Here is a 13865-nt window from a genome sequence, read left to right on the forward strand (position 1 = left end):
CAATCTGGGACCCCTCGGGGGATGTCCAACTGCTGGTTTAGGCTCAATCCCACAACTGGCAGTCAGACATCCCACAATCTGGGACTGCTGGCTCCGAACCACTCGCCTGCCTGCCTGATAGCCCCCTAACCACTCCCCTGCCAACATGATTGACACCTAACTGCTCCCTTGCTAGCATGATCATCCCCAACTGACTTCCCCAGCAGGGCTGAGGGGACTGGGGGGGTCTCTGGCTGGATGAGGCAGAGCTGAGGGGGCCAGGCACCATAATCTTTTGAGGGTGTGGCAGTCAATTAGTATATTCCCTCTTTTTAAAAAAAAATATATATATTTTATTGAGTTTTTACAGAGAGGAAGGGAGAGGGACAGAGAGCTAGATACATCGATAAGAGAGAGAAACATTGACCACCTGCCTCCTGCCCACCCCCTACCGGGAATGTGCCCGCAACCAATGTACGTTCTCTTGACCGGAATCGAACCTGGGACCTTTGTCCACAGACTGACGCTCTATCCACTGAGCCAAACCGGTTTCGGAAGCATATTCCCTCTTTATTGGCTATGGGTGCCACCATCTTAGTGAGGGTGAGATTGGTCAATTAGCATATGCTCTCTTTATTAGATACGATTAATTTGCAAATTTCTAAATGAACTGTAAACTATGACCTACTTAAGTTAGCTAGGCCCAAGAATCTCTAAAGGGGCTTAAAATCACCACTGGTAATACATGACATTAATTCAAAGCCCTTACAAACAAATTCCTACTTTTAAATGACGCACTAAAGGTCCTTTCTCTCTTTACTCTGCGACTATGGTACATTCCAGGCCTATCATACAACATTCCTTGAAATAAGAGAACTGTAAACATATTCCTTCCATCAGGATTCTTTCCAGGAAAATAAAGTAATATCACTGTTTATCAAAGCCATCTCTGTGTTAGTTAATACAAACACACAACACAGCTTTTAATAGTAGGAAGAGAAAATGGTTTGGAGGGGGTCCACTGTACATAATTATTTGCTATGGGGACCTCAGGCAAGTTACTGAAACTCCCTGAGTTTAATTTTTTACAACTATAAATGAGTATATTATCATATAAAAATGGATATTTAAAGAATTAAATAATACCCTAGCTGGTTGTCCAATGGTTAGAGCACTGGCCCTTGGACTGACGGGTCCCGGGTTCAATTTCAGCCAAGGGCATGTACCTCGGCTGTAGGCTCAGTCCCTGGCCGTGATGCAACCAATGTGAAAAAGACATCTTACATGGATGTTTCTCTCTCTCTCTCTCTCTCTCTCTCTCTCTCTCTCTCTCTCTCTCTCTCTCTCTCTCTCTCTCTTTCCCCTTCTCTCCCCCCCTCTCCCTCCCTTCCTTCACCCTAAAAAAAAAAATTGAAAAATATCCTTGAGTGAGGGCTAACATACATACATACATACATACATACATAAATAAATTGCCGAAACTGGTTTGGCTCAGTCGATAGAGCGTCAGCCTGAGGACTGAAGGGTCCCAGGTTCGATTCCAGTCAAGGGCATGTATCTTGGTTGCGGGCACATCCCCAGTAGGGGGCGTGCAAGAGGCAGCTGATAGATGACTCTTTCTCATTGATGTTTCTAACTCTCTATCCCTCTCCCTTCTTCTCTAAAAAAAAAAATCAATAAAATATATTTTTAATAAATAAATAAAATAATGTAAGACATTCAAAATAGTCACTATTGTCATCTCAGTAAAATAAAAAGGCTAAAAAGGAAAAGAAAAATACATACCATATTCACTGCATCTTGATCAAAAGGGTTCCACTCTATATTCTGAGGATAGTGGGCCAGAACCTTGGATTTGAATGTTCTTCTCAAAGGACTCTGGTCAAAATTTTCACCTATAACAAGTAATTAACAATTAGTATCCAGAATTTCCTCAAAAGCATGCCATAGCTTTAGTTTTATTTTGTAGTTATATTGACTGATGGTACTGAAATCTAATTCAATTCTACTCCTAACAGTCTGCATTGTAAAATTCTCAATGGACGAATGAAAAACAAAACACAAACACCTGTAATAAAAGGTCTGCATTGAAGACTTTAGAATCTGAATTTTTAAATCCTGGATAGACAAGTGATACTAAAAGTCAGATATGATATAGTCCTTGCCGTAAACTAATTATTATCCTCAATGCAGTATCTAATGATAAAAATATCCATTTGGAAATATTTAATTCATTAAAGAAACATCCTGAATTAAACTGATCATACCTCTTATGATTCCAAAATTTTGTACATGGACAGACACAATGCTGCAGTACTCAAAAAAGGCAGTGGGCTTAAATTTCCACAAAATTCTCTCATAAATGTGACTGCATCTCCAGGCTTTTACAAGAATTAACAGAGTTAGAAACATCATTACTGAGTTGTCTAAGCTTAGTAGACAAAACACACTAAGCTCTGAAAAGAAACAATCTATTCTAAGCCAAGTTCACCACCTGTCAAAAATCTGGAAAGAAAAGTAGACTAGTCTTTGCTTGTTATATTAATATATAAGAAAATTTAATAATAGCTGTCAGCTCAGTTCTCTATCTCTTCAATCAAATTAACTCCCATGAGACCTCTTACCTACAAATGCCTTAGTTTCATAAACTATTTTAAGGTGGATGGATCTTAAATTCTCAGTTTTAAAAAGGTGAGATTAAGAAAGTAGAAGACCTTGGAGCAACTTTATTCTTTCTCCTGTGTTTTTTGTACTTTTAAAGTTTACTTATTAAGTGCAAAACACGAGCCGCTATATCAAAAGATAAATGCCAGTTACCAGTATTTGTAAAAGTAAAAATATCAATAAGCAATTTATGAGTCACACTTGGACATGTAGTCAAACTCCATTCCCATTTTTCATAAAAGTATGAAGAGATGAATATTAAAACACCTTTTAGTGCAAAACAGATCACAGGGGAGAAAAGGCACACTCTAAAACAAACATGTCAAACTCATGCAGCCCACAACAAACATTTTTTCAGCCCAGCCAATATAATAGTATGCAAAAAACATTTCAATAAAATTTTCATAACTTAATTTTTATATCTTATTCTACATATTAATAACAAATTACTAGATTATGACTAGATTACTATAATCGTGTTGCATTCATTTCCCTTACACGCCTTTTGCACATGTGCACCATTTCTCTCCTCTAATGCTAGCAGCGAATATTTTAGCAGCCAATTGCCACATCATTAGTCTTGGACTGACTTGTTTGGTGTGCGCAACAGGAAATATTTCGCTTTCAGAGAACAAGAAAAATAGGTTTATTTGCATTACGCTTATTAATTTGTGCATTCAGGGTCTGATAAAGTTAATATTAAAAAATTAATTTTTATTAAAGGGTTCTATTATCTTATGGTAACAACTACTCATTTATTTCAGCCCTTTGTATTCAGCTCGTCTATATACAAATAAACATACTTTTCTATGAAAATTGAAGCTTTTGTTTTTTTGAGGCCCTCATAAACTTAAACCTTGTTTATTTGGCCCGTGTTAATCTTTGAGTTTGACATGCTTGCTCTAAAACCTTGCTGAAGATTGCAATATAATATCCAAGAGCTTTTTTGAACAAAGGCACACAATTTAAATAGGTTTGCTGCAAGTAACCTACTGCTTCTAATTTGAGCCCCTGGCTAGTGTTGTTCATCTTATTTATTTAGGCAAGCACTTCATCTTTCTACCCCATGTTTCCATCTTTTAAGAGATGGGGTAGAGAACTTTCACTTCCAGGAGACAAATGTCAAAGGCATCCCTAAGGGAAGTTACCATTTTCTAAGGGTCTGTAAACACCAAAAAGTCAATGGGAAATGGTGTTTACATAAGTGTTTACTTCTCATGTCTGAAGAAAAGAGTTTATTTCAGGAGGATGAATGTCATCCTGTATTCTAGATTAGTCACTTCTTCATTTAAAAAAAAAAGGTTACTTTTTACTTCACCTCAAGTCAGAGAAAAAAGAAAACAGACACTTCCTCCTGGTTCTAAAGGTCTATCTGCTGACTGTGCTACTGACAGCAACAGGATAGCCTCAGAAATACGCAGCCACCAAAAAACGCCCTCCTTCGCCCACCCATAATTCCCCAAATGCTTATTTTTATTACCCATGAATGTAAATAAAATATGAAACACTGTGGGGCATAAGAAACGGCACATACGCAGGACAGAACTCCGTGGAACACTTACCTTTTCATGATTCCTGCCTGAGTTCAGTTAAAATAGTAACATTCTCCTCATTCATATATGAAGTTATAAAAGGTAAATCAGAAAAGTCACGACAGTGCCATTTTCAACATAACTGTTCTGCTCCCTAAGGAACACCACACCCTCTTGAGGACCAATTAATCACCAGAAGAGAGAGAAGGAAAACCACCTCCAGAGAGAAAAAAAAATTCACAAAAACAAATCCCAAAAAACTCATGAAAACAGAAACCCAAACATAACAACAACAAAAAACACAAACAGAATCATCATCATCACCACCGCCACCACCATCACTACCATCACCACCACCACCACCACCATCACCACCATCACCACCACCACCTTTCAGTAGAGTGCCACAAAGTGGGGTGGGGGCATTAGGAAAGATCATTGCTATATATGCAGCTGTCTTGGCAAATATTATTCTGAAGGAAATTAGGGGAATAAACAACTACGGAGAAATGCTGGTAACACTGCTGAGGGTTTAGAAATGGGTGGGTTCAGCTATTCCTACTAGCACCGGTTAGAGAGGAAAAACCTGGAGATACCTTTTGGAGATGTAAAATGGGGGAATAACCTTACCTTCTCATTTTGAGCCCAGGTAGGTTTTAATAAACCTCTAACTTAGATTCTATTGCTAGGACTTAGCAGGAGAAATGAATCAGTCTAAGAATCTGGATTCCCAGGAACTAGAAATTATATATAAGCATCCTTTACTTAAAATCCACCTTCAAATATCCTGAAGTGAACAAGGACTGTAAATTTGTGCAAATATTAATACCTCCCACTACAACTACATAAAGACTTAATTTCAAATAACACTGTCAAGTAATCTCCTCCTAAACCTAGCTGCAATAAAACTTTTCCTCCTAAAAAATAGGACATATCTGCCAAGAGAGCTTACAGGATCATGAATAATTTTTTTCAAGGCTTGAAGCAAATGCAATCTTAAAAAAAATTAAGATGAAGAAGAAAGAATAGAAACACAAAACAATACCTATTTTTTTACCTGAGCAGAAATGAATAAACAAACAATTATGATGGGCTTGGGCGAATTAAGATAATGATTTCTAACACCTCAACTTTTTATTTTTACCTGAGGTCGTATTTGCAGCATCTTGGCTCCCGCCATGACGATTTGCTTCTAGCCATTGGTACAAAACTACATAATGTAACAGAAACAAAAAAGCTTTATGAACAAACAAAAAAGCAAAAAATTTGACTTTGAAGAATGGAAAATGAGAATAAAAAATTAAACAAAAGCAATCAACATGAAACATCAACAGCAATGGAATGTAACTTGACGCCAATAGTATGCAGCTTATAAACTAGTAATAAGAAAGGAAAGAGAACAGGTAATTACATTTTACCGGAGGCTCGATGACGAAATTTGTGCAAGGGCCTTGCCCCAGCCCCTGCCTGCCGCCGCCGTGGGCCTCTGACGCCTCTGCCTCAGCCCCTGCCCACTGCAGCTTTGTCCGGGAGGACATCCAGTCTAATTAGCATATTACATTTCTATTATTATAGATTGTAATAAGTGAAATGCTATTTAAACATCTATAACTTATTTAAATGGGGGGAAAGCACACATTCTTTTAATAGTAATTTAAAGAGAAATATCAGGAGAAAGCTTATGTTTCTATTGGAGGCCCGGTGCACAAATTCATACATGGGTGGGGTCGGGCTGGCCTGCCCTGATTGGGGTGATCAGGCTGGGCCAGCCAAGAGGAGCCGTTGGTGGTTGGCCAGCCTGCCCTGCCCTTGATCAGGAGGTGGGGGGAGGATGATTGGGGCGGGGCCAGCTGTGGAGAGGGGCCATGGGCAGTTGGCCAGCCAGCTCCGCCCCCTGGTCAAACTCCCAGTTACACTCCCAGTCCAACTAATGGTTGAGGGGACAATTTGCATATTAGCCTTTTATTATAGAGGACTAGGGGCCCGGTGCATGAATTCGTACACAGGTGGGGTCTGGCCAGCCCTGCCCTGGATCAGGGTGGGAAGTCCAATCAGAGCCGAGCTGGCCATGGGGAGGGGACGCAGGAGGTTGGCGGGTGGCCCCACCTCCTGTTCGTACTCCAGTCAAACTCCCAGTCAAGGAAACAATTTTCATATTACCCTTTTATTATATAGGATTATTATATGAGATAGTCAGATATAACAAAATATGATGGTAAGACTAAATTAAAAATTATATCCCAACCTCTACACACCTATCAGAATGGCTGAAGTCCAAAAAACTGACTCACTGACAAGCGTACAAGTGACAGAACTCTCATAAATTGCTGGTGAAAATGCAAAATGGTACACAGCCACTTTGGAAGACAGTCTGGCAGTTTCTTACACGGCTAAACATAGTCTCATCGTATGATCCTGTAGCCTCAGTATAATCTGGAGGAAAACATCAAATTCCAAGAGGAGACATCTACAATATACCTCATGAATACTTGTCAAAACTGTCCTGATTATCAAAGACAAGGGACGCTTGGGAAACTGCGACAGCCAAGAGGAGCCTCGGAGACATGAATGCCGAGTGACTGTAACGCGGTATTTGGATGGGATCCTCCCAACCCAGAAAGGACATTAAATAAACACTGAGGGAGTCTGAACAGAGTACAGACCTTAGTTAATACTGCACCAAAATGGATTAATTAATTGTAACACATGTATCATACTGCTAGAAGATGTTAATGATAGGGAAAGCTTCATGTGTGGAAGAGGGGTGAAGGGTGTAGGATCTATGTACTATCTCCATTTTTCTGTAAATCTAAGACTACTCTAAAAACCACATCTGCTTTAAAAATTACATTCCAACATTTAAGATAAGGACAAAAGCAAATAAGTATATTTGATATTATAAGAGGTCTACCTTTTGTAAATCACTCTGCAAGCGTAAGCTGAAGTTTGCTCTGTACCAAGATTCCACTTTAATCAACTATCCTCATAAGCACTTTTTACTAAGAGGTGTCAACTTTGGGAGGAAAGTTTACTAGAGTGAGAACCAGGCTATGAAAGAATCCACATCAGAGCTCGGTAACTGGGAGGCGCTAAAGAGTGTTACAGCTTCTGGTCACCAGGCTGATGTAGCTCAGTGGTTGAGCGTTGACCCAGGAGGCCACGGGTTGATTCCCAGCCAGGGCACATGCTGGGGTTTCAGGCTCAATCCCCTGTGAGAGGCGTGCAGGAGGCAGCTGATCGATGACATTTCTCTCATCAATATTTCTATCTTTTCATCCCTCTCCTTTCTTCTCTAAAAAAATAAATGAAAACGTACTTTAAAAAAAAGAACTTGGTGGGGGGAGGGGGCAGGCTGGAAGGGGTCAATGGGGGGAAAAGGGGGACACATAATACTTTCAACAATAAAGATTAAAAAAAAAAAAAAAAAGCCAATACCAGTTTGGCTGAGTGGATAGAGCGTCGGCTTGCCGACTGAAGGGTCCCGGGTTCGATTCCGGTCAAGGGCAGGTGCATGGGTTGCAGGCACATCCCCAGTGGGGGGTGTGCAGGAGGCAGCTAAGTTGATGTTTCTCTCTCATCGATGTTTCTAACTATCTGTCCCTCTCCCTCTCTGTGAAAAATCAATAATATATATTTTTTAAAATGGATGTTTTTATGGGTTACCTAAATGTCTACAGGTTTTTACATCTTTGCAGAGATGTCAGCGTCTCCTTTAAAGAGTTGGACAATTCAGGGTCCTAAAGGCCAGGGGAAGCTGCCTGTGGGGCTCCAGAACTGACGGAATGAAGGAAAGACTAAAAGCACCCATAGTCACCAAGGAAGCTGTTTGGATCTTTAGGGACAGTCAGGACTGTGAACTGACACCCATCATCAGGGACAGGGGCCCAAAGCAGAGGGACCTCTGAACAGCCCCACACACGTGTGTGACGTCCTGGTTGAGGGTGCCCCCCCATGAGGGCACACACAGTCAGTCTCCTCCCGGTCTCTGCACTCCTCTGGGAGGCAAACAACTGCGATTGGTACTGGCATGAAAGAATTCAGGAAGCAGACCACACTCATTAAATATACAGTACAGGTATTTCCTCTTTCCAGGTTGCAGGAATAATGACTACTCGTTAGAGGAGAGCGGAGTAGTATTAGTACATGACACAAAAATCTCCCCATTTGGCCCTAGCTGGTTTGGCTTACTAGTAGTGGATAGATCATTCGCCTGCGAACCGAAGAGTCCCAGGTTTGATTCCAGTCAAGGGCACAGACTCAAACCCCAGTGTGCAGGAGGCAGCCAATAAATGATTCTCTCTTATCATTGATGCTTTTCTCTCCCTTTCCCTTCCTCTCTGAAATCAGTAAAAATAAACAAACTATATATATACATATATATATATATACAATACATATATATATGTACGTGTGTGTGTGTGTGTGTGTGTGTGTGTGTGTGTGTAATCTCCCCATTTGGAAAAGCAAGCATCGCTCTCACAAAAATGAGACACAAAGTAGAGAAAACAATCCACTAACTGGTCTAACAGAATAGGCTCTTATCTAAAACCCACTGGGTCCTGATTAAGGTGAAAATTCTTGGCTGTGTTCAGAGTATCACTAGGAGTATTTACCATTCGTTCCAATTACTTCAAAGAGTCCCTGTTTCTGATTTCATCAGAGAAAACGAAAAAAAAAATAATAATAATAAAGTCATTCCAGGCCAATCTACTCTGGCCAGTGATACAGAGAACTGTAAACAAAGATGTTAGAATGCTGAGAATACCCCTCTTCTCACTGATGCTGGGAGCGTGAGACCTGGCCTTCTGGTGGCTCCATGCTTCCTCTCCCTGGCACTGGGATGGGACCCCAGCCCAGCTCCTGGCCACTGCTGAGGATTTCTACGGCCTGTGCACGCGGCTGCAGGCAGAGAGGGGTTTGTGAGATGAGTGACCTTGGAGCTGCACCCCAGCCTGGCAGCCCTGTTACAGATTTCTTCCCTTGTCTCCTCTCTGAACCTCCTCCCTCCCAGGGACCCAGGGAGTTCCCTCCCTCATTATCTGCTTCCACCTCAGACTGCTTCTGCCACCGTGTTCCTCTATAGAGCAAGGTCAAGTCTCACAGCATTTCCCTATCTGCCTGTCCCTGAAGGATACCACAGAAGTCTAGATGTTTTTTGAAAAAGTTTGTTGATTAGAAAGAAAAGGAAAATGGATGGGAAGTTTTAAAAAGGTAATTAATCTCTTCTGCCCTGTCCCTTTTTCATTTTAAAACACATATAAAACAACACACACACACACACACACACACACACACACGTAATATGGACAAAATATTCAGAGTGAAAATGCTTCCCAGCAAGTGGTAAAGGAGAGGGGAGGAAATGGAGAACTCTGGATGCTGCCCTGCACTCCATGCTGAGGGGGAAAGGAGAAGATGTGGTGATGAGGTAACTCTTCTCCTTCGTATGTCTGTCCATACAGGTTTGCAAAGACTCAGCCTGAACTGGCATGAGCTGGGGCTGGGAGACAAAATACTGAACAGCAGTGAGTCCTACAAGACAGACTGACTAGGTCAGTGGTCGGCAAACTCATTAGTCAACAGAGCCAAATATCAACAGTACAGCGATTGAAATTTCTTTTGAGAGCGACATTTTTTAAACTTAAAACTTCTTCTAATGCCACTTCTTCATTCTGTGCAAGAGCCACACTCAAGGGGCCAAAGAGCCCCATGTGGCTTGCAAGCCGCAGTTTGCCGACCATGGGACTAGGGGAAGAGGAATGGGGAGGCATGTGGAAGGCAGCAGGTTGGAAAGTAAAATGAAGGGACTGTGTCATTCACCTGTACATGAGCTGTCCTATATCACAGGGGGCTGTCCTCTTCCAAGCAGATCCCCCAGGAGGCACACCATTTATTCTGGTAATTCTGGCACTGTTTAAATCATCTCTGAGTGGGCAGCATGGGAGTAGAGGCCTGATCATCACCATCCCAACTAACACAGAGAGTTTCCTATAGGGCAGTGTTTCCCAAACTTTTGACATATGTGTACCCCTTCTATAATTTTCGTAACACTGAGTACACCTCGTACTCCTGACAACGTAGAATTAGGCACAGCTAAGCACGGTGCAGTGCATATCCTCACCACACGCCTCGGTGCAACGCATACCCCCCACACACTCTTCCCGTACCCCTGGGGGTACCACACTTTGGGAAACACTGCAGGGCATTGTTATTCCAAGTGTTCTACAGATATCAGCTCATTCAATCATCACCATTATTTGATGAAGTAGGTACTATTATTGTCCTCAGATACAGAAATGGAGGCACAATAAGTGTAACAACTAGAAAATTCAAACCTGCCAATACCGGTTTGGCTCAGTGGTAGAGCGTCAGTCTGGGGACTGAAAGGTCCCAGGTTCGATTCTGGTCAAGGGCATGTACATTGGTTGCGGGCCCATCCCCAATAGGGGGTGTGCAAGAGGCAGCTGGTCGATGTTTCTCTCTCATCGACGTTTCTAGCTCTCTATCCCTCTCTCCTCCTCTCTATTAAAAAAAAAAAAAAAAAAAAAAAAATTCAATAAAAATATATTTTAAAAAAAGAAAAGAAAATTCAAACCTAAGCAATCTGACTCCAGAGTTTGTGCTCTTAATTCTCCAAAAGAGGTCATCTCAGGAAAAGATATTTCAGGCTGGGGGGGAAGCAAGTGCAGAATCCCTGAGGCAGAGATGAGCTTGTCATGGCTGAGATGCGGCAAGAGGCAAGCACGGGAGATGTCAGAGAGGCAACCAGGAGTCAGATAAAACAGGCACCTTGGACAGAATGGTGAGAACTTCCGATTTTATGCTAAGTGTTATGGGAAGTCACTGCAGCGCTTTAGACAGAGAAGGGCATTTGTTTCAGAGGGATCGCCCCGGCAGCTGAGAGAACAGACTGCAGTGGGTGAGAGTGAAATAAAAAGACCTTCTGCAATAATCCAGGCAAGAGGCAATGGCAGAATGGATTAGGGAAACAGAGTTAGGGGGGTGAGAAGTAGGAAGATTCTAAATAATTCTGAAGGCATGAAAGATATGACTTGCTGACAGATTAGATGTGAGAGAAAGGAGTTATTAAGAAGAATATCATGATTCTATAATTTTCGGTCTGAGCACCTGGAGGAAGTGTAGCTATTTACTGAAAAGAGGGACATAAGAGAAGGAGGGGGTTTTGGTTTGGGGGGTGAGGGGCTGTGTCAGAGGGTTGGAATACAAATTCATTTTGAACATGTTAGGGTCTAAGACACCTATTTAGATGTATGAATTTAAAATGCAGGGAGGGCCCTGACTGGTGTGGCTCAGATGGTTGGGCATCAACACATGCACCAGGATGTTGCTGGTTCGATTCCTGGTCAAGGTTGCAGGCTTGATCCCCAGTAGGGGACATGCAGGAGGCAGCCAATCGATGTTGCATTCTCACACCAATGATTCTATCTCTCACCCATCCTCTCTCTCTAAAAATCAATAAACTATTCTTTAAAAATTAAAATTCAGGGGGAAAGCCAGAAATTCAGGGGTGAATAACAAATAGGTGGTGTTTAACAACACAGGGTTGGGTAACATCACCTAGGAAATGAATGCAGATGAAGACAGCAAGGCCAGGGTTAGAGCTCCAGGGGGCTCACATAAAACAGTAAGAGGTTGGGGAGAGGATGAGGAACTGGCAGAAAGGTAAATGAGAAAAAGCAGCCAGTGAGAGGGAGAAAAAAAAAAAGAAAAAGAAAAAACAAATAGAAGCATGGCTCTCATGGAAGCCAAGTAAGGAAAATGTTTTAATAAGGAGGAAGACACGGTGACCTTGACAAAGAGGTTTCTGTGGAGTGGTGGGGTGAAAACCTGTGGAGTTGCCCAAGAAAGAACTCAAGAGAGGAAGTAGAGAGAAAAAAGTACAGACAGCTCTCCTGAGGGCTTCTGCTGGAAAGGTGAGAGATGGAGGGTAACATTGGAGGAGAACATGGGGTTGAGGGAAGGGTTCTGGATTTAGTTTTTAAAGATAGGAGGTATTAACTCATTCAAGTAAATTTCCAGTGTGCCAGGAACTCAGGACAAAGACCAGTCGGATTCTAATTAGGCACCGTGCATCCTACCACCAAGCACACAACACAACAGTGGCTTATTTCATTGCAAAAATCACCGAACCACAGTCCTGTGATAATGAGAAATAAACAAAGCAAGTGTTTTGCTCCTAATCCATGCTTGTCAGACTGTCAGTGTAGGTAGCTAGACATTAATGGAGGAAAGTAAAGGGAATCAAATAGTATTAAGCATAATAAACTGGGGAACTGAGTCAGACAATTAGCCTGCTTGCTTCACTAGGAAATTACAGCTTTACACACTCCCCAGGGCATCCTCCACCCTGGGAACCTAATCCTCCTAAGCCAGCAGGAAGGAACATTATGGGGGAGGAATAAAAACGGCAGGAGACGCCGAAACCGGTTTGGCTCAATGGATAGAGCGTTGGCTTGGGGACTGAAAGGTCCCGGGTTCGGTCAAGGGCATGTACCTTGGTTGCGGGCATACCCCCAGTAGGGGGTGTGCAAGAGGCAGCTGATCGATGACTCTCTCATCGATGTTTCTAACTCTCTATCTCTCTCCCTTTAAAAAAAAAAAACAAACAAAAAAACGGCAGGAGAGTCCTCTGCTGGGCGCATGGGCAATAGGAACCAGGATGGTGCAGGGGGGTGGGGAGTGGGGTGCTCCTACTCTGAGGCATGGACAGTAGGAACTAAGACATGCCCACAGAGGTCCAGTCTAGCCTGGAAAAAAGATAGGGTTGGATAAGGGACACAGCCCCCACCCTTCCCAAGATCTAGGAAATAAATTAAGACAGTGGTCAGCAACCTCATTAGTCAACAGATCCAAATATCAACAGTGCAACGACTGAAATTTCTTTTGAGAGCCAAATTTTTTAAACTTAAACTTCTTATAACGCCACTTCTTCAAAATAGACTTGCCCAGGCCATGGTATTTTGTGGAAGAGCCACACTCAAGGGGCCAAAGAGCCGCATGTAGCTTGAGAGCCACAGTTTGCCGACCACAGGGTTAAGGGGAGGTCCCAGCGCCAGCCTGGGAAAGATTAGGAAGTTGATGGGTTGGTTTGAAAGGATGCCTGGTTCTTCCCAAGCCTGAGACAACATAACCCAAGTTTTAGAAAGTATTCTCTTGAAAGGGGAAGAAAACGGGAGATATCTGTAACACCATGAACAATAAAAAAAAACATTAAAAAAGAGAAAGTGTTCTCTCTTTCTCTGGATTGCTGGTTTGTGCCATTTTCTCTCCAGAGCAGCCATGTGCCCCTCTCAGCAGCCCCCAAGGGTGGGTCTGGGCACAAGGCCCCGGCTGCTAAGCTTGCTATATGAGGACAGGGACTAAACTGGACTGAATGAACGAATGGTGCAACACGCCTGGACACTGGCACTGTTTCTGGACCTGATGAAGACAAGGCTGAACTTTTTCAGAGCAGTCAGAGCTAAACGCAGGGCAGGCTCTGAGTTTACTTCAGCTTCAACAAGCTTCCCACTGCTTCACATCCTCCCACACCCGGTCTCCACAGCGTTTTCCTTGTGACTCAGTGAGAGAACCCCATTTCCACCGGCAACTATCCCTTTTGTAATAAAATAAGAAACAAACTTTTAAAGTCATCCAAGTACTATAACTGGCATCATGAAACTCTTTAAG

The 13865-nt window shown here is 42.4% G+C and overlaps 1 protein-coding gene across 3 annotated transcripts in view; it reads right to left on the bottom strand.

The window, feature by feature from the left end:
* Window positions 1-13865, bottom strand: part of DENND5B (DENN domain containing 5B) — a 154767-nt gene that overhangs the window by 81334 nt on the left and 59568 nt on the right. For 2 of the 3 annotated variants that reach the window (XM_036456682.2, XM_036456685.2), the window contains exons 2-3: window positions 5320-5385; window positions 1765-1874 (exon numbers count right to left, since the gene is read on the bottom strand). In XM_036456682.2, coding sequence (XP_036312575.1) covers window positions 1765-1874; window positions 5320-5385 — 176 coding nt within the window. The remainder of the gene's footprint in view (window positions 1-1764; window positions 1875-5319; window positions 5386-13865) is intronic. The other variant, XM_036456683.2, reaches the window with a different exon arrangement.

Source organism: Pipistrellus kuhlii, unplaced genomic scaffold (assembly GCF_014108245.1).
Source record: "Pipistrellus kuhlii isolate mPipKuh1 unplaced genomic scaffold, mPipKuh1.p scaffold_m20_p_3, whole genome shotgun sequence".
Lineage (NCBI taxonomy): Eukaryota > Metazoa > Chordata > Mammalia > Chiroptera > Vespertilionidae > Pipistrellus > Pipistrellus kuhlii.